Source organism: Pseudochaenichthys georgianus, chromosome 7, assembly GCF_902827115.2.
Source record: "Pseudochaenichthys georgianus chromosome 7, fPseGeo1.2, whole genome shotgun sequence".
In the NCBI taxonomy this organism is placed as follows: Eukaryota; Metazoa; Chordata; class Actinopteri; order Perciformes; family Channichthyidae; genus Pseudochaenichthys; species Pseudochaenichthys georgianus.
The window spans coordinates 42,993,420-43,020,668 of record NC_047509.1 but is presented as its reverse complement, the minus strand read 5'-3'; the positions used below and the strand labels follow the sequence as shown (position 1 = coordinate 43,020,668).

Here is a 27,249-nt window from a genome sequence, read left to right as displayed (position 1 = left end):
GGCTCTTCTTCCTCCGCAGGCTGAGGAGGTTCAACATGGACTCCAGGATACTCTGCAACTTCTACAGGTGCACCATAGAGAGTATCCTGACTGGCTGCATCCCGGCCTGGTACGGCAGCTGCACCGCCCTCAATCGTAAGGCTGGCTGCTACTTCGAAATGATTTATCTAATATATCATATTCCAATAACTGACATTTAGACTCTTATTGCACTATTTCACTTTTATAAACTATTTTTCTTTTTGTATTTACTATTTACTTGCACTATATTTTTATGTTTATCTGTTTTATTGGGTTGCACTGTTGGAGGAGCCTGTGACCCAAGATTTTCATCGTCATAACTACACTGTAGCTATGTTCGTATGACAAATAAAAACATTGAATGATGATTTTGGCAGTTTTGCCGCTTCTAGATGTTAGACATAATTTTCATGTTTCCATACCTGTGCCAGTGCCTGTATGCTGTTATTAATGTCCCCGCTAGCCACCTGAGAGATGACAAAGTTGATGGTGGAGGCCGTGCTGTTGTGGAGGTCATCATAGTGAGGAGAGACAGAACGCATCCTTTAAAAACACAACAAATATTTGAAATCAGACACAGAATTGTACGCTGAAGCACAACAGTTGGGAATATTATTGCCAAGATGTTTTGGGTGGTTACTTGGGTTCAGGGATCTTGATGGGCTCCAGCAGCCCGTCCAGCTTGTGTTGGACCAGATCCGGCAGCTCACACACTCTGCTCTGGTCCATCTCGATCATGTCCAGGTCCAACTGGAACTCCTTTGGGATAGAGGGGTGGGAGGACTCGCTGTGCTGGGCATTCTGACGGGCTTGGCTGGATAGAAGGGTAGATGGGGATATAGGAGGGGGGGGGGGCAGTATATTTAGTTGATTGTATTGCAGATCAGTGCTTTTTGCTCGGGTCCTGACAGACACAAGCCGTGACTTATTTATTTGAGAATCCGTGGCAGTGAATATATGTCTTATATGTAATGAATACATGTTTTCAGTTCAGGGTCAAATAAAAAAAGGTGGACAACATGTTGACTTCCAAAACAGTGATCTTCATATTGCAACTTTTATAAAAAAGTACAATAAAACAAATCAATACAATTAAATGTAAGACATACATTTGAGTTTAACTACATTTAAATAGTCATTGATCTGTAGCGTATGTTCACACTCCAGGATATCCCTGCTTTGAGTCTTATGAAGATCTGTCTGGAAGAAACTGATATGAGAGTGATATGAAGCCTGATCTGATCCAAATTACAGTTGGGTTAACAGGATAAGAGCTGATTAGCACTGATCTATAACAAACATTTAGCATTAGTTTCCTTCAGAAAGGAAAGACACACCCATATGGAAAAAAACAAACATTCTAAGGACAAGGAACGTTATATACGTTTATACCAGCCTAAGGTTTTTACAAATACATTTCCAAGTGATCTTGGTGCATTAGGGGTGTAATGGTATCCGTATTCGTCCCGTCACGGTTCGGCACATGCAGTGACACGACGAATACGCCTTTTTTTTTTACTAGGGGGAAAAAAGTAATTCAGGGCAGTATCCACTACACTATATATAATCCAGGGGGCGGTATTGCGCCTAAAAGCTGTTTGCCAGCCGCCCTTAAACAACAAATGAAGAACAAGAAGAAACACAACAACAAAACGAACAAAATACAAGAAGAAGTAAAGTTAGAATGGTGAGTTCAGATAACACACAGGAGCTAGAACCCACCTGCTTCTTTTAAATCAGCTGTGTGGGAACATTTCGGGTTCCCTGTGGACTACAATAACGATGAAGTGTGCGAGTGGTGGATCGGAAGAGGACGGTGTGTCGGCGTTGTTCTACAGCGGTGCGGTATGCTAATGGGAACACACGCCAAACATGCTAAATCATATCAGAAGGGATCACCCAGATTTGCCAATCACCGGGCAAAAGACAACAGCTGTTCAACAGCTGATCCCCGCTGTTTTTAAGAAGCCAATAGACATGAGAGCCGAGAGACCAAAATAAATAACGGAAGCTTTTGGCATGTTTTTCAACGACTTTGCGCTCTTGAAACACTTTCTTATTATTTATGATGTCATATTTTCAAGACATTCTTTTTAGTTTTACAGCTTGATGAAACCTTTTAGTTTGACATCAGCCATTATAGATAATATGGCCATCTGAGTGTACTGTGTATGGTTTGTTTTTAACTGTTTAATTGTTTTATTCAAAATGTCAGAGTTCTTTACTTTTAAACTGAAACTTGCACTACTGTTCAAACATAAATAACAACAAACCTGGAATTATGCATTTGGGACTTTTTTTTTGCTTTTTCTTGTTGTACCGAACCGTGACCTCCAAACCGAGGTACGAACCGAACCGTGACTTCTGTGAACCGTTACACCCCTATTGTGCATAGAAGTTACTATCATAGAGTGCTGTGTGCGCACATACCGCTATCATTTCTGATATTTAACAACCTCATGACGTCAGGGGCATCACAACAGTGGGTGAAAACAGAGCTGTGTGAATTTCTCACTTCGGCTGGCATCAAATTGACACCCACATGATTACTATGTTTAGATGAACCACACTCTATGCAATGCCTTGGTAGATCTAGCCGGGTTCATAGTAACCCATCAGAATTGGTAACTGAGATTTATTAGAACATTTGATTGATACAATTTAAAACCTCACATCAGTATCATCACTTTTAGTACAGATTTGACAGCTTTAAACCAACAGAAATTGTAAATAATAAAGGTTTAGGATATACACTGAACAAAAATATAAACACTTTGATTTCAGCTCATGAAAAGTGAGACTTTATATGTACACAAAAGGCCTATTTCTCTCAAATATTGTTCACAAAATGTCTGACTGTTAGTGAGCATTTCTTCTTTCCCGAGATAATCCATCCACCTCACAGGAGTGGCATATCAATATGCTGATTGTTGCACAGGTGTGCCTTAGGCTAGACACAAGTAAAGGCCACTCTAAAATGTGCACTTTTATTTTGAAAAGACACATTTATTACTGTAACAGGGTATATGCAGGAATCCTGAAGTCAAATGTAATACCTTTTAAGACCTTTTTTAAGACCCTTTCCATACATTTTAAGACCTCATCGCAACTTGGAGTTCTAACCGGTTACATTGGTGACACACTTTACCTCACATTTACTATATTGATTGTAAGATAGCACAACTAAACAGAGTGCAGACTGAAGCCTCCTCTCCACATGAACTTCAACCTCTTTGTGGGTTAGGGTTAATGCAGTATGCTGCTTTGTTGCTTCTGTACTCTGTGCTCTTTCATTCCAGTAGAACTCCTCAGAAACCAGTAGAAACCATTAGAAACCAGTATTTGACCAATAAACAAAACAATTGACAAAACTTTGAACTATGAGATATATTAAACTTTGGTGAGCTTCAGCGGGGTAATGCCATATAGGAGCTCCCTCACAAAGACCCAGGGGTTAAATTGGGCTGGGGCTGTCCGGGGCTAAGCCCGGCATATAGGACGATGCTCTGACGTCATCACCCTCACACATTTGTCATATGTTTACAAAAAACGATATATATGTTAAGACTTTTCTCGCTCTTAATATAGACTATGTTTAGGGTCGATATGTGTTGACCTTACTTTAAAATAGCAGATCTCTGTGACCGGATATAGTTTGGCTTAGACCCCGGCCCCACGAGGACGCATACAGTAAAACGCAAACGCAAAAAAGTCTTCCGTTCAAGCGCATTCGATTCATTAACGTGTCCGTTCACACTAGACCGCTGGAAATGCTGGAAACGCTGTAGTACATATGCCAGGCCTGTAAGTGGCGCTGCTGCCACCACAAAATACACCAACGAAGAAGACCCCGGAGCATGGTTGTCATGGTTGCCCTTCTGTTTATTCTCCGCGGTGGACGCTGGACGGCGTGTTCTCCTGCTGTATATCTCTCAGGTAGTCCACCAGCAGATAACACCCCCCCCCACAGAGCGGTTGAGGCCGGTTGGATGTACTGAAACGCCTTTGGAGATGGCTTATGGTATGGTAATAGCTCTGGTGGACATTCCTGCAGTCAGCATGCCAATTGCACGCTCCCGCAACATCTGTGGCACAGTCAGATGAAACTGCGTGGCCTTTTATTGTGAGCAGCCTAAGGCACACCTGTAGAATAATCATGCTGTCTGATCAGCTTGACATGCCCCACCTGTAAGGTGGATGGATTATCTTGGCAAAGGAGAAGTGCGCACTAACACAGATTTAGACACATTTGTAAGAAATATTTGAGAGGAATAGGCCTTTTGTGTAAATAGATTTCAGCTCATGAAAAAACAAGTGTTGCTATTGTATTTGTTCAGTGTATATGACCATTATTAGCTGTAATGGGCCTTTTGCAGCTGACATTATAAGACCAAGCAGAGCACAGTTAAGACAATATGGATAAGTAAGACAAAGGGATGATGGGGAAGAAGAATGAATCACGTTGCAAAGTGACAGCAGCACATTTGGAACATTAGTCCGGAACAGACACTGATTCCCTGCAATGTGAAGAAGCAAGACTAAAACTCAAATGTGACAACTAACTTTTCGGTCCATTAGTCTTATGAATGTTAGATTGCATTCAGAGAGGAGTTGTTACAATGACACCACGTAGAAGAGGCGGGGAAGGAGGTACTCACATCCTATACGTGCAATACATGATTCTGCTCCGGAGGCAGAGCAAGAGGAAGTCACACAGGAAGAAAGATGAAGTGTACACACACACACACACACACACACACACACACACACACACACACACACACACACACACACACACACACACACACACACACACACACACACACACACACACACACACACACACACACACACACACACACACACACACACACACACACACACACACACACACACACACACACACACACACACACACACACACACACACACACACACACACACACACACACACACACACACACACACACACACACACACACACACACACACACACACACACACGAAGAGAAGGACAGATTAGTTCGAGCAGAAGACAAACATTCAAAAGATGTATGGCATGAAGGGAACTACACTACTGGTCTGTTTGTCAATAGAATGGATAATGAATACACATTTGAAGAAGTTGGGTTTAGTACAGGACATTTGATTAATATGCAAGACATTTTTTGAAAAAGATGAGTTCATTTATCTGGAAACATGATACGGTCTGCCTGTAAAATAATCATTCAATAACAGTGTGTTGTGGATGTGTTGGCTGGATGTTTCCCACCCAATGATCATCTATTTTTACATCATCAGTAAGGCTTTGAATGTAGGCTGCTCAATTGATTCAACCAACAATGAAAACATCAGTATTGAGTTTGTGTTGAGTTTTAGTTCGGATTAGAACTTGCAGGTTAGAGACCCCAGTCAATACATGTGTAGGAAAATGATGTATACACTAGATTTTCTAAAAAGATATACATAAATATACACTACAGTGACATCTGGCGTCGTTTTTGTAAGACATTTTTACTTCCGCATAAAAAAAGACCACCCGCGTGTGACGTCACATCAGGGAGAGCGGCCGGTCTAACGTATTAATAAACATGGATCACAATGCTAGTTTTGACACAGAAGAGGTTGAAAATGTATATTCGTATGCATATGACGGACCACAACCATATAATTATGAGCCTGCTAGGAGGCCAAGAGACCAGAGGCCTGTACGACGAAGCCGGTTCAACATATCCTGGATATGTTTGAGTTAGCCGGTTGGCCTAATCCAAAACATACGCGCTCTCGCTAAACTGTCCTACGACGCGGGTTATCAAGTGGATCGCTCAAGCCAGCCGTGTCCTATCTAGTTAGGTGCGCGTTCCCTTAACCCTATCCCTTATCCCTAAACTTTAAACATCCATGACTTAAACAGGATCAAAGCCACATAGGTGAATACAGCTGGGAACAGAACAAGTGTTTGAATGCGTACATTAACAGGTTTATGATATCACTGCTAAAACACGATCTGACTTTAATTACATTTGTCTCGAGTGTTTCGTCAACTTAATGTGTTGCTTAAAATAATACTTCTGCATACAGTATGTGACACTGTGAGTGCTGCACGGCCAGATACGGCTCAGCTGACTCAGATCAGGAGATATATGATACATTATGAAGTGATATGCCGCGGACTGTACGTAATGTACTCTGATCCGGTTACTTATGTTGTGGCCGATATTTAAGTAAGCTTTCTTAACGCTAATGTTATAATAGTCAGATTGCTCTGAAGATGGAGGTGATATTCTATTCATGTTCACGTTCACACAGTCAGTTGATTTTTGCCGGCCGTCTTTCCTGCAACGGCAGCTTTTCTGTATTTCCTTTCTCCTGTAATATGACTTGATCGCTTTAAACTCTGCACACTGAGCTCTGATTGGTCAGCAGGCAGTGCTTTCACTGAGTTGAGCTCTTAGCCTGCAACCTAACCTGCTCCGGACCAGGGGCCTGTACTACGAATCAGGATTTTCGTTTAGCAAGATAACTTCAGGGATTTCCGGTCCTACGAAGCTGGTTCACTTCTTAGCGGGCTAGATAACTTGTGCTGAACGGGTTCCAGGATAAGAGATCAACTGTGCGGAGTTCTTCTTCTTCTTTGCTTTAATGGCGAATCGCTTCCACTTGGAGCATATCGCCACTGTACTGTTGATTTATTTAATGTATAAACTGCGCATATTGTTCATGTAGAACTGTGTTCACGTAAGTCTGCACATTGATTTTATTTTTCATTTCATGTAACCGTTTCAATAAGGATAAATCTACTACAGGTTGAGGTAGAAACCATGGTGGAACAGCTGATAACAACAGTGTGCAGAGTTTAAAGCGATCAAGTCATATTACAGGAGAAAGGAAATACAGTTTAAACGGCCGTTGCAGGAAACACGGCCGACCAGTGGCGGCCGGCCCATAGGGGCGCCGCCCCACCTCTTCCCACATACAAAAAAATATATAAAAAAAATATAAAATTAAAAAATATATATTAAAGGTGAAGATGTCGTGCTTTTCCGGTTATTACCGTCCCCTTGTGTGTTATGAAGGTTTTTATGCATGTAAACGGTGTGCAGAGTCAAAACCCTCAAAGTACACCCTGTAGCGAGTAACACTCTAACACAGAGAAGAACTCCCCAAAACGCCTCATTGGTGAAACGTCATCATCCATTTGATTCTTCCGGGTACATCAGGACGTCATATTTTAACCGGAACGAAATCCGTGGAGCCGTTACGTTAAGCCCCCGCCGATTGGTCCAAATTGACCAATCCACGGACTTCCTCACACACTCACGCAGCTCTGCTGATCTCTCCTCCCTGGCTGCAGGCTGATAACAGACAGTTGGGATCTCTCTGCAGACCCATTCTCTCTGCAGACCCATTCTCACAGCGTTTATCAACCTTTTTCTTCTCAATATCAAGCCACACTTATTGTTTTTACTTCGGCTGTGACTTTGTGTGTGCTCAGGGTGAGTTTGGCTGTGTTTCGCTGTGCATCGCTAAACAAGGAAATCACACCTCCACGGAGCTCAGCGCGATTCACAACGTGAAACAATCGGACGTTGTGAAAGTAGTTGGATGAGAATGGCTCCGTGTGCAGGTGGAGTCGCCGGACCTCGGTCCGCACCCAATTCCGTGCAAAAGCTACTCTCCAATCCTTTCGAAAGGAGAAGTTTGGGAGATAAACTGTTGCATAAAGACCTTGGACCGGACCAACCCGATTTGTATATATCGCAGCAAGCTCGTGAAAAAGACAAAACGTATCAACGAGGCTTCTCACATGGCTGGTACACCAGAAAGGCATGGCTTGCTGGATGCAAACAGGTAAATGCTGTCTTTTGTTTCCCATTCTTGCTCTTCAAACAGCCGGGGACAGATACGATCTGTTCAGAAACTAGACAAAAGTTAAAGTACAAACCACAGACTGTCTGTGTCATGGAGAATACAGTCGCTGGTTTATTTATGTCTGTATAGGCCGTTGTTGTGAGTGTGGACGGTCGGAGCATAACGTTAGCTTAGCCAAGCTCCATTTAGAAAACACGCATTTTAAAAAGGGTTTTTCGCCTGCCGTCTGTCTGCAGACTTGTCAAAGCATTAATTCATGGTTTTTACTAACCGGTATCAGTATGTTGTTACGTCGGCATCATTTAGAAACGTGTATTACAATTAAATCACGGTCAAATATGTTCATGTTGTTGTAGTTGTAGCCCCCTTGCCAGCTGTTCTCTCTCTAGTTTAGCATACTCAGCCCGACTCAGCCTGGTTGTTCCTGGCCCTAGAACCACGATTTTATGGGGCCAGAAAAACTGTGAATTAGGACCTGCTAGCCGGTACTAGGCCAAGTGGAAACGCAACCAAAAACGGGCGCCGCACGCTTAAAGCGAGCTCCGCGCTGCACTGGAAACGCGCCATTACATCACCAGAAGTCCTAATTTAAGGGGTCAATTCTCCCAAAAACTTTTTTTTACTCACTATATCAATAGCCCCACCAAAACTATTTTCCACCAGCCACCACTGCGGCCGACCAAATCACCGACTGTGAACATGAAAATGAATAGAATATCACCTCCATCTTCAGAGCAATCTGACTATTATAACATTAGCGTTAAGAAAGCTTACGTAAATATCTGCCACAACATAAGTAACCGGATCAAAGTAACATTACGTACAGTCCACGGCACTGTGAGTGTAGACGTCAATGTGTCCCATTATGATTCATATCACATCATAATGCATTATATATTTCCTTATCCGAGTCAGCTGAGCCGTATCTGGCCGTGCAACACAGTGTCACATACTGTATGCAGAAGTATTATTTTAAGCAACACATTAAGTTGACGAAACATGGGGGAGAGCGGCCGGTCTAACGTATTAATAAACATGGATCACAATGCCAGTTTTGACACCGAAGAGGTTGAAAATATATATTCGAATGCATATGATTATGAGTCTGCTAGGTGTCCAAGAGACCAGGAGCAGCCAAGGATTAGAAGAAATAACGGCCATCGGCAAGAAATGGAGCTGTGGTGTGAGGAGAACCAGTGGGGAACAGGACAGCTGTCTTGGTGAGTGACCAGTGTTCCGGATTAACTGGTTTCCTGATCAACTGGTTTACAGAGGTGGGGCACAGTTTACCAGAGGATCACAGTTTACCACAGCTGAAGACTTCTCCACGCTGCTTTCAAACTGTGAGTAAACAACGTACGCTTCACTTGGAGGCTGTCTGAAGGTGTACACAGGTCTCAGTTGGACTTGGCATCACATTAAGAACGATATTCAGTAATAAGTCTGGCAACAATAGCTGGTTTAAATGATTTATTGGACTTCGCAATGTTTTGAACAGACATCCAGTCAACTCGTTTTTCTTTTTGTAGTCCTTGCTGTTCACGTCCGGATATCTCCATCGTAACCACAACCTCACACACTGGTACTGAATGTGCATCAAAGTCTTCCTACCGAGCCAAATATACCAAAATATTTATGTAAACGACAGAAGAAGTGATCGAAATGTGTATTTCAGTCGAAGGCCACGCCCCCCACCTCTGTAAACCAGTTAATCGGGAAACCAGTTCATCTGGAACACCGGCATTAGCTACAGTTAATGTAAGCTAACGTCAGTCACATCACAACATTGTAAAGTTAGCCATCATAAAGCAGGCTATAACTAAAGTAGTATTGATAATATAGTAACGTTACTGGCAGGACTGTTGATACTGATCCATAACAGAAACTAATGCGTAAGTCTCAGCCGTAACTCGCGTTAACTAATGCAACTCCACACTACGTCTTACGGTGCTGTGTACCGGGGGGGGGGGGGGGGGGGGGGGGGAGAGAGAGTCCTTTTCCTGTTAGGGAAACTGTGGACTCGATGTCCTGACAGGCTGGAGTTTGTGCAACCTGCATGCGACGTAATATGACACGTTTGACGTAAAAAAAAACCCGGCTCCTTTCCCCTCTATATTCCTGCCCTTATGTTTCGTAAAACATATCATAACTTTTTTAAGTGTAATTTTCAGGCAAGGTTAAGCATAAATCTAGCATAAAAAAAACCCTGCACGTTGCTCTTTAAGATACATTATAGAATTTCTTTATGCAATATCGTCAACGTCAGCTCAAAAGAAACATATCCAGAGAACTGCTTACTGTAGATTCTAAAAAAACTAATTATATTGCGTCAGCTCGGTGTGCGAGCAAAAAGCCCACAAGTGTTTTATTATTGTAATCCGTGCGGAAGATGTACAGATGGAAAAACAAAAGCTGGAGGATATATTTTTTTTTAAAAAAGGTGAAAGAAATTCAAATCCGCTCGATTGATTTGAATGTCTTTTTGAAATGAACACCTTGCTCATGCTGGTTATTTTGTTTCTCAAAATGATGCTGTATTTTGAGCTCGGCAAGTATCAACTGCTTCCCAACTTGTTTTGGTCCAGCTAACAGTGACAGCCCTGACTCAGAGGGGACTTACTTGAGTTTGTTGGGGTCTTCCTGTGCAGGCTTGCGGCGGAAGGTGGCATTGGGGTTAGCGGGGGGCTCTCTCTGGGTCCTCTCTGCGGCGCTGGGCTTGACAGAAGCTGCAGCAGCCTTCTTCGCTGAACGCTTGATTCTTTCCTCCAGCATGCTCATGTCTTTCTCTGACAACTGAAAAGGATTGCAAATATATTAGATTTGTTGTTGTTGTTGTTGTTGTTGTTATGTGACACCCAACAAAGATAACAGTGATATCTTCTCCATCTTACATTTCCTATTAGTTTGTAGACTTGGTCCCCGCTCACGTTGTAGACAGCCACCACAGTGTTGAGGGCGGCATTGCGGACAGACGTGTCTCTGTCCCCGATATGAACGGCAATCTCCTTCAAAGACTTGGCTGGAGTCGGCTGACATACATTCATCCCATAGCCCTCTATCAAACAACCCAACTCCTCCAGACATTCTGAGGACAGGGAGGAAACCAAATAAACATTTGTTTGAATAACTTTCATCCAATACTGAACTCTACTCCCCCGTCTTTCTCCATTTAAAAAAGGATCAGTAGTGAGAATCTTAGCCTGTCGTCGCTGAATCAGGCAGCCATTGGCTCTGGGTGATAGCCATCAGAGCCCATGGTTCCTCATATTTGTTCATAAACTGGACCAATAACAGTGTTTATAAATGTACAAACCACACACTGTCTATGGCATGGACAATAGAGTCACTACTTTATTTAGGTTTGTATGTCGCTATTTTGAGTGTGGGCGGAGCAGCTACAACAGTAGCTTAGCCTAGCCTGATCGACCCAATCTCCATTGAAAATATACACATTTAAAACGTTTCCTGCCTGCCGTATAAGGCACACTTGTCAAAGGATTATTTAATTGTTTTTACTAACTGATATCATTATGTTTATTATTTCTGCATCATTTTGATAAGCGTATTACAATTAAATCACAGGAAAATATGCAAATGTTGGTATCTACATTGAGAAGAGCCTCTCCTCCTCGCTAGTGCAGTTTGAGTGACAGTAGTAAACACCAGAGGTGGGGACTCGAGTCACATGACTTGACTCGCATATTTTTGGACTTGAGACTTGCTCGACTAACATTGATTAAATACTTGACTTTGACTTGGTATTCATGACTTGAGACTTGACTTAAGCTTGAGACAGATGACTTGAAAGGACTTGACTTTTTCAAATTAAATATTTGCGTTTGTTTTTGTATTGTACGGAGCCCTGGAGGGTTCATTGAGAGAAAAATAAATAAAACGTGGCCACGCTTTAGTAACTCGTGCGCACGCTTTAGTAACTCGTGCGCACGAGTTACTAAAGCGTGCGCACGAGTTACTAAAGCGTGGCCTCGTTTTATTGAAATTGAGGGATTCCTGTCTGTGACTCACAGAATCTGCTGCCCACAGCTGTTTTATAGAAGGAAAACATCCTTCACTTTATGACATCTCTGTGGCACCAGTGGCCTGTACTACGAAGCAGGATTTGCTATTTACACTATTCATTCATGAAGTATGACGCTGCGCTGTCAGTACGCGTCTCCATGTTTGTGATTGGTCAAATGTTGGTAACCCCGTCACTTTCACGTGAACGCACTCTCAGCCGGACAGAGAACCCCTGGTTGATTTGCTGAGTTAACCAGCTTCGTAGGACCGCTTAGCGACATCGCGTTTGTTAGGGTTAGTTAAGCCGGGTAAATCAAACATATCCAGGGTCTGTTGAACTGGCTTCGTCGTACAGGGCACTGGAGGCAGTAACGTGTAACTCAGCAGAATCTGAGAAGAGCAGCACCAGCTGCAAAGAGCGGTGCCTTTTACTGTTTACTTCACTGCGTTGCCCTTCATTAGAACAGCTGGATAGAGATCGAGGCTGCTACGTTTAACCACACACACCTCTACACACATCGAACTACCAGAGTATTCCCCTCGTTTTATGAAGGAGATGTCCTGTCACCGGGGCGCATGCTGTGTGTGTGTGTGTGTGTGTGTGTGTGTGTGTGTGTGCTCAGCTCCGCTCTGTGTGTGCGTGTTCGGTGTGTTTGTGTGTGTCCGACACCCCCGGCATTTGTTTTCAAATTACCACGAACAGTAATTTACTTATTTATTTATCTGGTTCTCCATAGTTATATGTGTATTCCCCAAGTGAAAGAAATTCGTTTAATCTTAATCTCGATGTGCTATGTCCTGCCGGAGTGCACCGGAACGAACGATACTATCATAAACAAATGCCCACACACACACAAAACGAGGCCACGCTTTAGTAACTCGTGCGCACGAGTTACTAAAGCGTGCGCACGAGTTACTTGCGCACGAGTTACTAAAGCGTGCGCACGAGTTACTAAAGTGTGCGCACGTTTTATTTATTTTTCTCTGTGAACCCTCCAGGGCTCCGTAGTATTGAGATATTACGTTTAGTTTTTTCGAAATGTGATTGGATGATTATAGCGCCATGCGCGCAAACCTGGCAACCCACTAGAAGGCAGGAGTGCCAGTTAACATGGCAGCGGCTAGCGTTACTCCAAAAATAGTGAAGTTTGGATTCAAGGATTATTTTGTCGATGACGGTAATAAGAAGAGAACAGCGATATGTAGGGTCTGCAGCATAAAGATCAGCGACAGGACCACCACAACATCCAACTTCATTCGTCACTACAAAAAAACCCAGAGAAAGGTACGTGCATGTGTTGTGTTAGCTAGAAAGCTAACGTTAAGTTTAAGCTACGTTAGACTTGGTTTCAAATCGATTAAGCAAAGAGAAGACAAAACGGTAAATGAGCACTAGAACCTCCAAGGGATTCATTTTGACTAACCCGGATACTGACGGGCTGTCAGGAGAGGGAGAGAGAGAGAGAGAGAGAGAGAGAGAGGGGGAGAGATGCCTCGTTTATTTCGTGTTGTTATCAGAAGTTACTGTAAACTGTTGAATAATGTAGTTCATTTACTTTTAGTAGTTTGTTTAAATGTTTTAATTATGTTGTTTTTGTTTGTAGAAGTGCATCATTCCTTGATTTATTGTAAAATGAATCTGACATTTTTGATCTGTTATGATGATAAACTGAAGCATTTTCAAAATTAACCCAATTAAGTGAGTTTTAAATCGTCCTACTTAGTTTATAAGGAAATGATGAAGAGGAACAAATTAAATGATTTGAAAATGATATCTATGTAGGTGCTGACGCTGTTGGCGGTTCTAGTGTTAACAGAAATTTAAATTAAATATGTGTAATGGCAAATTCCATATATGATTTTCTTACCTGGAATTCTGTCTTTTTGAACAGACTTTGAGTCCTAGCTATATTGCCTGCAGTTCTAGGGTTAATATGAATCTAATACACTGAACAAAAATATAAATGCAACACTTTTGTTTTTGCTCCCATTTTTCATGAGATGAACTCAAAGATCTAAAACATTTTCTATAAACACAAAAGAACCATTTCTCTCAAATATTGTTCACAAATCTGAAACAATCTGTGATAGTGAGCACTTCTCCTTTGCCGAGATAATCCATCCCACCTCACAGGTGTGGCATATCAAGATGCTGATTAGACAGCATGATTATTGCACAGGTGTGCCTTAGGCTGGCCACAATAAAAGGCCACTCTAAAATGTTCAGTTTTATCACACAGCACAATGCCACAGATGTCGCAAGTTTTGAGGGAGCGTGCAATTGGCATTAGCATGTGGGACCGGACAGCTTTGATCCCCATCAGTGGCGCCCCAACACACTATTTCCCCTCCCCCCCCCCCCCCCCCAGAGCTGAGCAAGGCAACGAAACTTAAAATAAGAAGCAGCATTTTACAGCGCACTATGCATGGGGCCGCCTTGAGGGGGTTTCCCGACATGTCGTTGCAGTAAATTAAAGGGTGTTTCATGTTGTCGTTGCGGTGGACCTTAATACCTTGGAAAATGCAGTTTAGTACTTTTTAATAGCCTTAATTTTCGCTAAATTGATTTATCAACTTGTAATACCTTTTAAGACCCCGCGGAGACCCTGATATACAACGTTAGCTTAGCCTGGTCGATGTGATCTTCATTCAGAAAACAAGCATTTTAAAAGGTTTTTTGCCTGCCGTCTTGTCTGCAGACTTCTCAAAGCATTAATTCATGGTTTTTATTAACGGGCATCAGTATGTTGTTACTTCGGCATCATTTAGAAACGTGTATTACAATTTAATCACGGTAAAATATGTTCATTTTGTTGTAGTTGTAGCCCCCTTGCCAGCGCGTCTTGTTTGAATTATGCGAGTAAACACAGCTGACAGCAGCGGTGAAACCCGAGCGTTTAGAGCGAAGCGAATATTCGCATCGCGTCCGGTGTGAACGCAGCATAAGACTCATGAGGGCCAGCACTGATGAGGTGTTTTTTTTGTGGGGCCAAAACATATTTCCAATTATTGAAGAATAAATAAATACCGTAATACTTGTATAATTTGGAAAATACTGTGATATGAGTTTTTTGTCATACCGCCTAGCCCTAACAGAAGTTCAGTTTGTAGACACCTACCAGCTCTCTGTTTGGAGTTTTTGGACTTGGTTCCTTCCATGAGGAAAGGGAAGACCTTGGATGCTGGGTACACCTTACACAGCATGGCCAGTATCCCCCGAACATCTTTGCGGACTCCATCCTTTGGCTCTCCAACCTGAAGAGAAGAAGCTGTTAGCAAAGCGAGCATTACAGCAGCATATTATTCTGAGGTTCATACACTTTTTCACCAAGGATTTTTAATTACTTCTCCATGACCTTTACCTAATTTTCCATGACCAAAAAAAAAATCACTCCTTCTCAGTGGTACCACTGAAAATTGTTACTTTTAACATGGAACAGGAAAATAAGGTCTGCATATGAAACATGTTGTGCCCATCTGAAACAAATCAAATAGTAGGCTTACTGGCTAAAGCAAATGTAGACTAAAGGGCGTAATTGTAAAAATCTCTCACCAGCAAAATACCTCGACAGTTAAATGCCATTCTACGTTTCATTACTATACGATAAAGTATTTATTATCATTATTCAGGGATGCAAACTCATCAGGTATGAAAAAGGTGACAAGGATCCGAGCCCCCCGACCCCACGGAATATCGGTTTTAAAATGAGGAATAACAGAGTATTTTAGCAGTCAGAACAACTGACGCAGCAGTGTCAATAATAACAGAAACGCTAAAGAGTCACATCTAATAGAAATATATAAAAGCATTTATTTTAATTGTGTAGCAGTCAGTTTATAATTTTGGCAGCACTGTTGAGCATTTTGAAAATATATTGTCATGCCTCTGTGCAAGGCTTAGTCGTTCTATCTGTATAGCCACTGGTGTAAAGTAACCAAGTTCATAAACTCAACAAGTACTATACTTGGGTAAAATGTTGAGATACTTGTACTTTACTTAAGTATTTCAATATTTAACTACTTTGTATTTCTACAGCTCTACAATTCAGAGGTAAAAGGTATTTAATCCCTTTAGTTACTTCACAGATGTGGATGAATGATGTGAAATATAACGTGCAGTTTTGCTTTATTGGGGGGGTCCGAAAACCAGTCAGTATCTGGTGTGACCACCATTTGCCTCACGCAGTGCAACACATCTCCTTCGCATAGAGTTGATCAGGTTGGTGATTGTGGCCTGTGGAATGTTGGTCCACTCCTCTTCAATGGCTGTGCCAAGCTGCTGGATATTGGCAGGAACTGGAACACGCTGTCGTATACGCCGATCCAGAGCATCCCAAACATGCTCAATGGGTGACATGTCCGGTGAGTATGCTGGCCATGCAAGAACTGGGATGTTTTCAGCCTCCAGGAATTGTGTACAGATCCTTGCAACATGGGGCCGTGCATTATCATGCTGCAGCATGAGGTGATGGTCGTGGATGAATGGCACAACAATGGGCCTCAGGATCTCGTCACGGTATCTCTGTGCATTCACAATGCCATCAATAAAATGCACCTGTGTTCGTCGTCCATAACATACGCCTGCCCATACCATAACCCCACCACCACCATGGGCCACTCGATTCACAACATTGATATCAGAAAACATCTCACCCACACGACGCCACACACGCTGTCTGCCATCTGCCCTGAACAGTGAAAACCGTAGGGCTCGACATTAAGGACTGCCCGATGGCCCGGGGCCATCTAGTATTTAGCTCGGGCAATGAAGCCTCACCTGCTGGTTGCCCGATCGGGCAATGAAGCCTCACCTGCTGGTTGCCCGATCGGGCAATGAAGCCTCACCTGCTGGTTGCCCGATCGGGCAATGAAGCCTCACCTGCTGGTTGCCCGATCGGGCAATCTATTATGCCAGTATCATGCAGCTCGCGGATCCAGTAATGAGTGACCCGACAGTAAAACTAAACATATCTATAACTAGTTCAGGTAGTTTGAGAGGTAATTAAAATAGCTACGTGTGATATTCTAACCTGAAGTGTGTGTTTTGTCCGCTCACCGCTGCATGTGATCATGCAGAGCTGCGTGTCGACTCGTCAGCAGCAGCTGATCTCTCTCTCCCGTCAGATTAGACTTCACTCGCGTTTATGTCCATATCGATCAGATCCAGCTAGTTCTAGCTAATGATATGACTACCTGCTTATTAAAAGACAACTACACAATAAGTGTCGCTATGCAACTGGGTGAGGCCACAAAGTATAGCGCAGCATTATGCATTTGTTTACATGCCCACCGGAACCCTGAGGCATTACCAACAGATCAACGCACAATCAACCCATACAGGACATCTCTATAATTGACTATTCTTGTCTGTCACATACTTTCTTGTCTGTCACATAAGTGGCGCAACTGAAGCGGTATTGCGTCAATTTGCGTACATGTAACAGCACCGCACGTTCATGACAGCATGGTAATGATTTGTTATTATGATGGATTTGATATTAAGGCGGCAGTTAGCAGCTAGCGGCTAGCTAGTAATTATCCTAATGTAACATCAATTGTTATACTTATATTACGCTGTAACAGGATCTAGTGATATCCAAGCAACAGAGCTTCATTTAGCATGAAAGAATGATTGCACTGTATATATAATAATATATACTTATAATAATAAGTAATATTAACTTTATTTAATACAACATTTACGGTACATGATTTAATCATACAGCCCATGTAGTATGATAATGAATTACAGCAAACATATGCAATATATCCATTATTACAGCTCCGTGGGGTGTCAGTAAGACGATATGGGTCCTTCCTTACGGCCCCTACACACGGCGGCGTGCGTTGCCGCTTTGCGGTGGGCGTGTCTTGAGCTTGGGGAGTCAACGCGAGCAACAACCAATCACATGAATGTCCTGCCCCGGATATACAAAGCAAAGCATTCATGCTACATCCATGCTGGCTAAATATACTGTCTATGCTTGCTAGCTGTCCATTCAAACGAAGTACACTGGATATAAACTCCCCCAAACAAGCGAAAACCTACCAGTTTCACCCACTGTCTTTGCCACCTCCCCCCATGCCTGGCTCCTCCGGTTTGTATCCCTGTATGTAAAGAGGGACTGGTCATAGAGTACCGGGTGATTCCCTACCGCCACGATCATTTTCTCCTCCTTTTGTTGACATATGGGAAATAACTGCGGTCTGGCTCTCCCAACATACACGCGGTTTGATTGGCTACTGCTTGTACTGTCAGATTTGCATACGCGGGATTTGATTGGCTGACGCCTCCGTCGAGGCGGCAAAAGTAGAACATTGCTCTACTTTTGCAGCTAGCACCGCGAGAGAAGCTACGCTTTGCTCCCACAATGCAGTTCGGCGAATCGTGACGTCACCCCATTCAAAGTGAATGGGCAGACGCGTTGAAGCGGCAACGCACGCCGCCGTGTGTAGGGGCCGTGATTGTGCATCCATGGGTAAAGATAAACGCAACTCACATTGGTTTCTCAAACAGCATCTCTGTAAACTACGTGTATTCACTGAATTTCACTCTCTGCCTTTAACGGCTCGTTGTAGCTCCAATAGCTCCAGCCCCTACCCTCCCTGTGAGCACAGTGTGCTCTGATTGGTCGGGACACGTAACATGAACGTGCCGAGCGGCGCGGTCCCGTGGGTTAGATGCGCGTTCATAACGCAGAGGGAAATAACTCTCAGAATAACGTTATTAGCACATTTTTACAACTTGAGGAACGAATGTTTTTAATAAGGGCTATACAAGTGTTCATACTGGGTAGTTTATTTAGTTTAAAAAAAAGTATCCAACGACAAGAACGACCATTCTTTCCCCATGTAAGTCAATGGGAAAAAGTGTTTCCGGGCCTGGCAACCAAACGGAAGTGTAGTACCGCCGTTTGGCCAGCACGAATATTTTCATCTGAGTCCGGCGCACTTTCTGGGGGCTTGGGTATTGCACTAAAGGGAAATTATTTTGACCGGACATTTTGACCGAAGAGATTTAGATTTGCCGGCTAACGGGAACTCTGACGTCGCCATTTTGTGTGCTTCGCGGATGTGCTCGGCTCCTCTCGACTGCTGCTCGGGTCTGCTCGGTCAGCTCCCGGATGAGGAGGCATACGCCATCGAATGTGAGCATTTGCCCACTCAAGTCGGTTACGACGACGAACCGGAGTCAGGTCGAGACCCCGATGAGGACGACGAGCCTGCAGATGAGCTTCCCTCAGACGGTTTCTAACAGTTTGTGGAGAAATTCTTTGGTTATGCAAACTGATTGTTGCAGCAGCTGTCCGAGTGGCTGGTCTCAGACGATCTTGGAGGTGAACATGCTGGATGTGGAGGTCCTGGGCTGGTGTGGTTACACGTGGTCTGCGGTTGTGAGGCCGGTTGGATGTACTGCCAAATTCTCTGAAACGCCTTTGGAGACGGCTTATGGTAGAGAACTGAACATTCAATTCACGGGCAACAGCTCTGGTGGACATTCCTGCTGTCAGCATGCCAATTGCACGCTCCCTCAAAACTTGCGACATCTGTGGCATTGTGCTGTGTGATAAAACTGCACGTTTCAGAGTGGCCTTTTATTGTGGCCAGCCTAAGGCACACCTGTGCAATAATCATGCTGTCTAATCAGCATCTTGATATGCCACACCTGTGAGGTGGGATGGATTATCTCGGCAAAGGACAAGTGCTCACTATCACACATTTTTTCAGATTTGTGAACAACATTTGAGAGAAATGGTTATTTTGTGTTTATAGAAAATGTTTTAGATCTTTGAGTTCATCTCATGAAAAATGGGAGCAAAAACAAAAGTGTTGCATTTATATTTTTGTTCAGTGTGTGTGTATATATATATATATATATATATATATATATATATATATATATATTAGGGCTGTCAAGTTAACGCGTTAATAACGCTTTAACGCAAAAAATAATTAACGCCACTAATTATTTTATGTGTGTTTATTTCCTCGGCCGCCTTGTAGTTTCAGAGCGCATCGAGTTTAAAATACCATCTACAAGCTGATGCTGACAGCCCCGCTCCTGCTGCCCGCTTGTGGCAGACCACACTTCCACGCTCACCGGCAAGCACCGACTGGCCATCGGGAGGACCGGGAGGGTGTGTGTATGTGTGGCCCGAGCGAGCGAGAGAGAGAGAGACCTTACGTGCATTGTTGTTGTTAGCATATGGTGCTAGCTAGCTGCGCTAGCGGATATAAGGAGCTGTTTAAATTAAAACAGAGGAGCGACATTTCGCAACAACTGCTCCGAGCACTTGACTTTATGCAGGAAGCCAGACAGTGGGACATTGTACGAAAAGTCAGCACACTCAGCACGGATAGTGCACGCAACATGATTGCAGCGTCCAGGCAGCTCCCATTCGAGCATATGCCACACACACACACACACACACACACACACACACACACACACACACACACACACACACACACACACACACACACACACACACCACACACACACACACACACACACACACACACACACACACACACACACACACACACAGTATTGTATTATTGTATGAGAGAGGTTCCAGGTTCAATTGAGGCGAATATTTGTAATGTTCAGAGGTTGTTGTGTTTAATATTCATGAGAATATTTGTCATTGTTCAAATGATAATAAACATTAGCATAAAGCATATTTGTCCACTCATATGTTGATAAGAGTATTAAAAACTTGAAAAATATTCCTCTAAGGTACATTTAGAACAGATCAAAAATGTGAAATTAATTTGCGATTAACTATGGACAATCATGCGATTAAATATTTTAATCGACTGACAGCCCTAATATATAATATCTTGTTTGTGCAGATCCGATAAGTAATTAAGTATTTCTACCGTGAGTTCTGTGCTAAGTGAGTTAGCATTTTTTTGCTCAGGGCTCATTTATGCGGCTTTCACACCAGCGCTTTTCAGTTTCTAGCTCCGAGCGGGAGCTTTTCTGGTTCAGCTCCGGTTTCCCTTTTCAGCTCCCGCTCTGTGCACACCGCCCACTGGCGCCCCAGAGCTGCCCTTGCTGCGTCATGACGTCACCGTTTACATCGCTGATTTGCCCCCCAACGGCAGCTCACAACAACAACAACAACTGCGTCGGGTCGATGATCGTGTTGCTTTTAATCACACGAAGCCAGAATAAATTGAATAACGACTTCTCCAACCTTATACTTTTCTCCAGAGTGCCGTGGTTCATTGTTTATTAATGTGTTTCTGCAGCATTTACCGACCGCTGCAGTGCTGCTCTTCCACGGAGTTTATTCTCCCGTTAGCTCCCGGTTAGCGCACACTGCAGCGGCCGCTCTAAAGTACTCACTGTCCGACTCACACAAGCAGCTGATGCATATCCCCAGTTCCCTTAGCCTAAGTGAATGTGTGTCAGTCTGAATTGACACTGTTTGGTATCACAACGCTGTTATGAAAGTTTCTCTGGTATAAAACGGGTGATGTTACCATAGCAACCGAAGCTAAACTGACTACTTGCATCCGATAGCTGCAATAATACAAAACAACACGTCTGCCTCTCTCCACAATGATCGATAACAGTGAACGGATGGTCAAAGTAAGGCACAAATAAACAGAATCACACGAAGCCTGGTTAGTGCTGCCTGACTTTATAAAGTGTGTTTATAGGCACTACTGCTTGTAGGCAGGCTGACAGTCGACCCATGGGAGGTGGGTTTAGTTTCCTGCACGCCTCGACGTAAGAGAGACGTAAGCGACGTCACCTCTTAGCTCCAAAGCTCTTGCCTCTGGACCGACAATTTTTTGGAGCTGGAAATGAAGCGGATTCCGGAGCTAAGAGCCGGCGCCGCTCCGGTGTGAACAGGAAAAACCGGCGCTTTTCAGGCTCCAGCTCCGAGCCGGAGCTGAAAAGGCGCTGGTGTGAAAGGGGCATTAGACACTTCTTGTGAGACTTGTGTTTTGTTTAGGTAAAAATGGTTCGTATCGTCAGTTAGCTGAGTTTCTTCCTGTTAAGTGGGTATGACACATTCATAGGTTGTTAAATGTTAAGAAGCCCTGAGACACAGTTTCGTGAAAAAAAACTTAACAGGTTAATGATGATCAATAATTATAAAACATATCATATATATTATTCTGAAATGGACCAAACTGCACAACGACTACTTTTACTGTCGCTACTTCAACTATATTTTGATGATGATACTTTTGTACTTTTACTTGAGTAACATTTTGATTGCAGGACTTTTACTTGTAACAGAGTATTCATACACTCTGGTACTTCTACTTGTACTCAAGTACAAGATCTGAGTAATTCTACTTTACTAAAGTACAAAAAAAAGTACAAGATCTATACCAGGGGTCGGCAACCCCTGGCACGCGTGCCAGGCACCGTAACCAGTGGCACACTAGGAATAAGTGGAATAAGTGTGCAAAATATAAAAATGTTATTTTCAGATCCTGAACGAGACCGCCGCCAGAGCGTGTCTCCGCGTTACCTGCAGAAGGAAGCCATGCACGCAATGCAGCCCCACTCTCTCTAACTCCAGGCGACTTTCTGCCGCTTTCCTCCGTGGTACTGATCGTCTCACCGCAGAGGAAAACACTTCACTAATTGCAGTACCCATAAGGAGATGTACAAATGTCGCAGTTTTTGCGTGGCTGTGTCTTTAGTTGAAAGCCCAGTGGCGATCTGCTCATCTCTCATCGAAATAATATGCTACACAGGGGCGGACTGGCCATGTGTGTTCTGGAGAATCACAGAACGGACGGTCGTCCTTATTATTAAGCCGTTTAAACCAATTATTTAAATATGTTTGTTAAATTCGGCATCATGTAAGTCAGGGATGCTCCGATCGATCGTCATGCGATCGCGAGAGCCGATCGCATGTATACATGACACTTTTCTCTGTGCGCGGCAAAGCAAGCTCGCTAAAATGGCTTCACAGGTCTGGCAGTATTTTAAGGAGTCTGTAAATGACAATAAAATGGCGGTATGCAACACGGCGGAGCAACACACACATTAAGAGTTAGACCTAACACACTTAGCTATTTCATCTACTTCTGGAACAAGCTAAACTAGTTATAAATATATTTATTCTTCACTGTCAGGTCACTCATTATTGGCGATCGGAGCATCCCTAACGTAGGTTACGCTGACAGGTCCACACACTGCTTCCCCGCAGCGAGGCTCACCCCGCCCTCCTGTTGGCAGTTCACGAGCGTCGAGCCTGGCCTGTTAAGTGGTCTGCCTCACACAGGGTGACTGGCTGTCCACATGATGTGGCCTGCCGACATGGCCACTGTCATACAGATCATAAATCAAAGCCCTTGATTGGTCTCTCATTCAAGCTCGGGATAACCTCAGCTCAGGTGAGGTAAAGGACTCTGAGTGTTTAGATAATTAACTTAGTCTAAGTTCTCAGTGGGTGTCAAACGGTTTGGTCACCATTTATGTAAACACATATTTCCATTTGAGGGGGGAGTGATAGTAAAATATGCATGAATACAAAATAAAAGGTGAAAAAAGGTAAGATACCATTTTAAAACTTGTTGAGAGCTAAAACTAGTCTTTGCTGCTGCCTCAAAGAGGAGCGGGGGGGGGAGGAGGGAGACAGGAGAGGCTGGTTCAGGAGCACAGACAGACAATAAACAAGTTTCAGTGTTTCTTTCATATTGGAAATGGGATGTTATTGGTTATGGCAATGATTATGGAAATGTATACAGTTCTGTTTCATATAGGTGTTTCCATAGATCTAGTCTCTTTATTTCCCCCTCAAAGTGCACCAGATTGATGCATTTAACTCCAAAATGTAATGTAAAATCTGACCAGGGGAGCCTGCCACGGACCACCCCCACTTAAAACCACATGGATAGGTTCCTAAATACATTTACCATTTTTAAAAAAATAGTAACCCATGTCCATATGTCCATGTGTGGGTAGTAGATTTAAACTAGAGGGCTGTCACTATGGGCCCTGCCTGAACCCGTTCGCTCTGCCATCGCGTGACGGGTCTGCTAACAAGCGACCAACAGAAAGGTTCATGTTGTTGCACGTCACCTCAAAAAAAGTACTAAGTTATGATATAAAGTATAGTATTACTATTTCGGCGATTAGATAAAATATAAATTATATTTGATGGAACTTTAGTTACATTTCCATGACTTTGGGAAAGATATTGTTTTCTATAACTTTTCCAGGTTTTGAATGACTGTACGAACCCAGCGTGATGTGTGCTCACCTTGAGTATGAGGTAGGGGACGAAGGAGTTTGCCTCGTACTCGGTCAGGTGGTAGTCCTCTCTGTTCAGCATGGCAAACAGCAGCTTGAGATATTCCAGCACCTTCATTAGGACTGTGGTGTTGGTGTCGAAGAACCTCAGGGTGAACCACTTCAGAATGAGGTCCAGACAGCTGATGGTGGCATCACTCTCACTTTCCATCCTCTGTCACACAAGTAGACTTCATTACCAAACCTTGTCTCCAAGTTCTGCTAAAACGCAATTAGTTTGTTTAGCAAACCCTACCTCAATCATGACTCCTATAGCCTTGACCTGCCTCTGGAAGTCAAAGTGGAAGAGCTCATCCTGCAGCCACTTGGCAAAGCAGGTGGACATCTGGGCTTTCAGCTGCTCCAAATATTCATCTCGAGGAGTGTTGAAGTTCCATTTCAAAATCTGCAAAAGAGACGTTAGAGTCAAACTGAACACCATGGTATTTCAGGTGAGCTGTGTGTGATGGATTTCAAATAACAGAATAACTGATATTTTCTTTGTAATAACCTTAAAAACTGTTTTGGGAACTAAAATATTCTTTGCCAGTTAGTTAAACTATGCCGACTGACACCTCAGACAGTTTGGAACTGGGCCCCTGGAGTCAGGACATGTTAAGGGACGGTCAGATACCTTCAGTTGCTTCTCCTCTTTGATCCTCTGTTCTTTAGCGTTGGGGATGAGGACAAAGATTGGCCCGGACTTGTCTTCCTCATCTTTCTGGGTTTTGGCTGCGGGCTTCTTACCAGCTGGACCCTGATGGGAGGCAACATCAGTGTCAGGGAGTCGCTGGGAACTTAGAATTGTGTGAAATGATGTGTATTCACGGGCTCTTTGTGCAGACAGTGAGTGAAGTGATGCGAGTTTGGGATGACGTAACAGACGTGTAAGGCCAGAGAGTAACAGGAGAAAAGGAGTGTTATACTGAAAAGATCTCAGGGAAGGACACACATTGCAAAAACATGAATGTGATGGTAATATTCCAAAGAAGAAACACACACATTCAGAAGGACACACACATTCAGAAGGACACACACATTCAGAAGGACACACACATGCAGTGGAGTGACGTTTAACCTTTCAATGTGACCTTGCTCTGTTTGTTCTCGTCTGTATGCATGCATGTATGTTCTAAGCGTTTTGATTACTTTTATGCATGACCCCAAGCGCTTTGAGCACCAGGAAAAGCGCTTTATAAATGTAATGTATTATTATGTCAGCACACATTACATGTTAGAAGCTTGAAACGTGCATTACTCGTATCACCCAGATACTCTTTCTCCAGGTGCATTTAGGGACACATTCGTGTATTCAGTGGCATTATTAGTAATTAGAGACACAGGATTAGACGGAGCCAAGATCCGACCGGGTCAGGGCAGAGAGAAGGGACAGGGGTTAACATCCGCCAGGCTAACAAGTATCTTCTGAAACTCCCACGCCCACGTCTGCTGCTCCGCACAGCTGGCTTTAACAAGGAGCAGCATGGGGGTTGATGTCGAGGAGTTTCATCACAAGCTGCACAGATCTACCTGTTGACTGCTTGCAGCAGCCTTCCCTTTGCTGGGGGGCTTTTTATTAGCATTACTGTCCTTGTCCTTGGAGGGAGGGGAAGGGACAGGTTCCTTGGGAGGGGAGGGAGTCTGGGTGAGTAAAAAAAACCACATCATATTTACATTGTAAAAACAATATGGTGCGCATAGTAGGGCTGCACGGTATTGAAAAAAACTGACATCGCGATGTGTGTGTGTCCCCCCCCCCCCCCCCCCCTGCGGTATATATTGCGGGTTTTTTAACCTGTTAAACCCCAAAGTCCCGGCGGGTACTTTACTTTTTTTTTTCACAACAGTGTCTCAGGGGATCGTAATATTTAAGAACCTATTCATGTGTTATACCAGATTAACGGAAATAATCTCAGCTAACTGACGATATAAACAATTTTTACCAAAACAAAACACAAGTCTCATAAGAAGCATCTAAATGACCCCTTAGCATTTTTCGCTAACGCACTTTGGCACAGAACTCAAGATAAAAGTACCCTTATTACTCATCGTAGCTGCACATACAAGATATCCGATTAAAGCTGAGGTTCCACAGATTATTTAGGTATATAGTATCATCACTGAGTGATCCGAACTCGGACAGGGGAAGCAAACACAGACATCACAACACGTACCTTTACGTAGCTTCTAGGGGAGATGTCTCACCGTAGCTGTCAATCTGATCAAAAGACGTGTTCAATGGCATTAAAACGAAAAAGAAAAAACGCGGCTGAATCGGTTAATCCATAGGTTTTTAACGTCTCTGTATAAAAAAAGGATTTAATTTATAATCCATAATTCCATTTTTATGTACATATCGCAGAGCAAAAGTTAGCTGCTAATGGTAGCCACCAGAGTGGCTGCTGCTTCCGGTCTTGGCTATGCGGCAGTCTAACACACACACATTACCAAATAAGGAGTGAGAGTGAATGGCTACCATTAGCAACTGTTGTGCTCCGATTTTTACATAAAAATGGATTATAAACAATTGCTTCAAAGCTACAGATACATTATCAACCTATGGATCAACCGATTCAGCCACGTCTTTTGATCAGATTGACAGCTACGGTGAGACGATCTCCCGTAAAAGGTACGTGTTGTGATGTCTGCGTTTGCTTCCCTTGTTGCGAGATCGGATCGCTTAGATACTATACTGAAATAATCTGTGGAGTCTCAGCTTTAATCGGATATATTGTATGTGCAGTTTCGATAAGTAATAACGGTATCTTTATTTTGAATTTTGTGCTAAAGTGCGTTAGCATTTTTTTTTTTTAAATGAATAAAACCGCACGTCCCTGCGGTGTGAATACCGCGGTTATCGCCATGACACGGTATATCGCTCAGCCCTAGCGCATAGTGGTTGTGCATTGGACACTCTTTTGAAAGTATTTGTTTATTCGCCAACAAAAGTGATCAACTGAAACACAAATGCAAGTGTGAAGTTTTATCATTTTTAATAAAATAAATGGGAAACATATTCCAGTGTGATGCGCCTTAAATGAAATGTCATGTTCACAATGGTTACA

General features: G+C 43.2%; 1 protein-coding gene across 1 annotated transcript in view; it reads right to left on the bottom strand.

Moving 5' to 3' along the window:
• The window catches only part of ckap5 (cytoskeleton associated protein 5), a 76,362-nt gene that overhangs the window by 9,334 nt on the left and 39,779 nt on the right, over positions 1 to 27,249 (bottom strand). Inside the window, 9 exon segments of the mRNA XM_034087681.2 lie at positions 444 to 564; positions 662 to 835; positions 10,514 to 10,686; positions 10,785 to 10,978; positions 15,033 to 15,168; positions 24,156 to 24,359; positions 24,441 to 24,590; positions 24,819 to 24,941; positions 25,715 to 25,825. Coding sequence (XP_033943572.1) covers positions 444 to 564; positions 662 to 835; positions 10,514 to 10,686; positions 10,785 to 10,978; positions 15,033 to 15,168; positions 24,156 to 24,359; positions 24,441 to 24,590; positions 24,819 to 24,941; positions 25,715 to 25,825 — 1,386 coding nt within the window.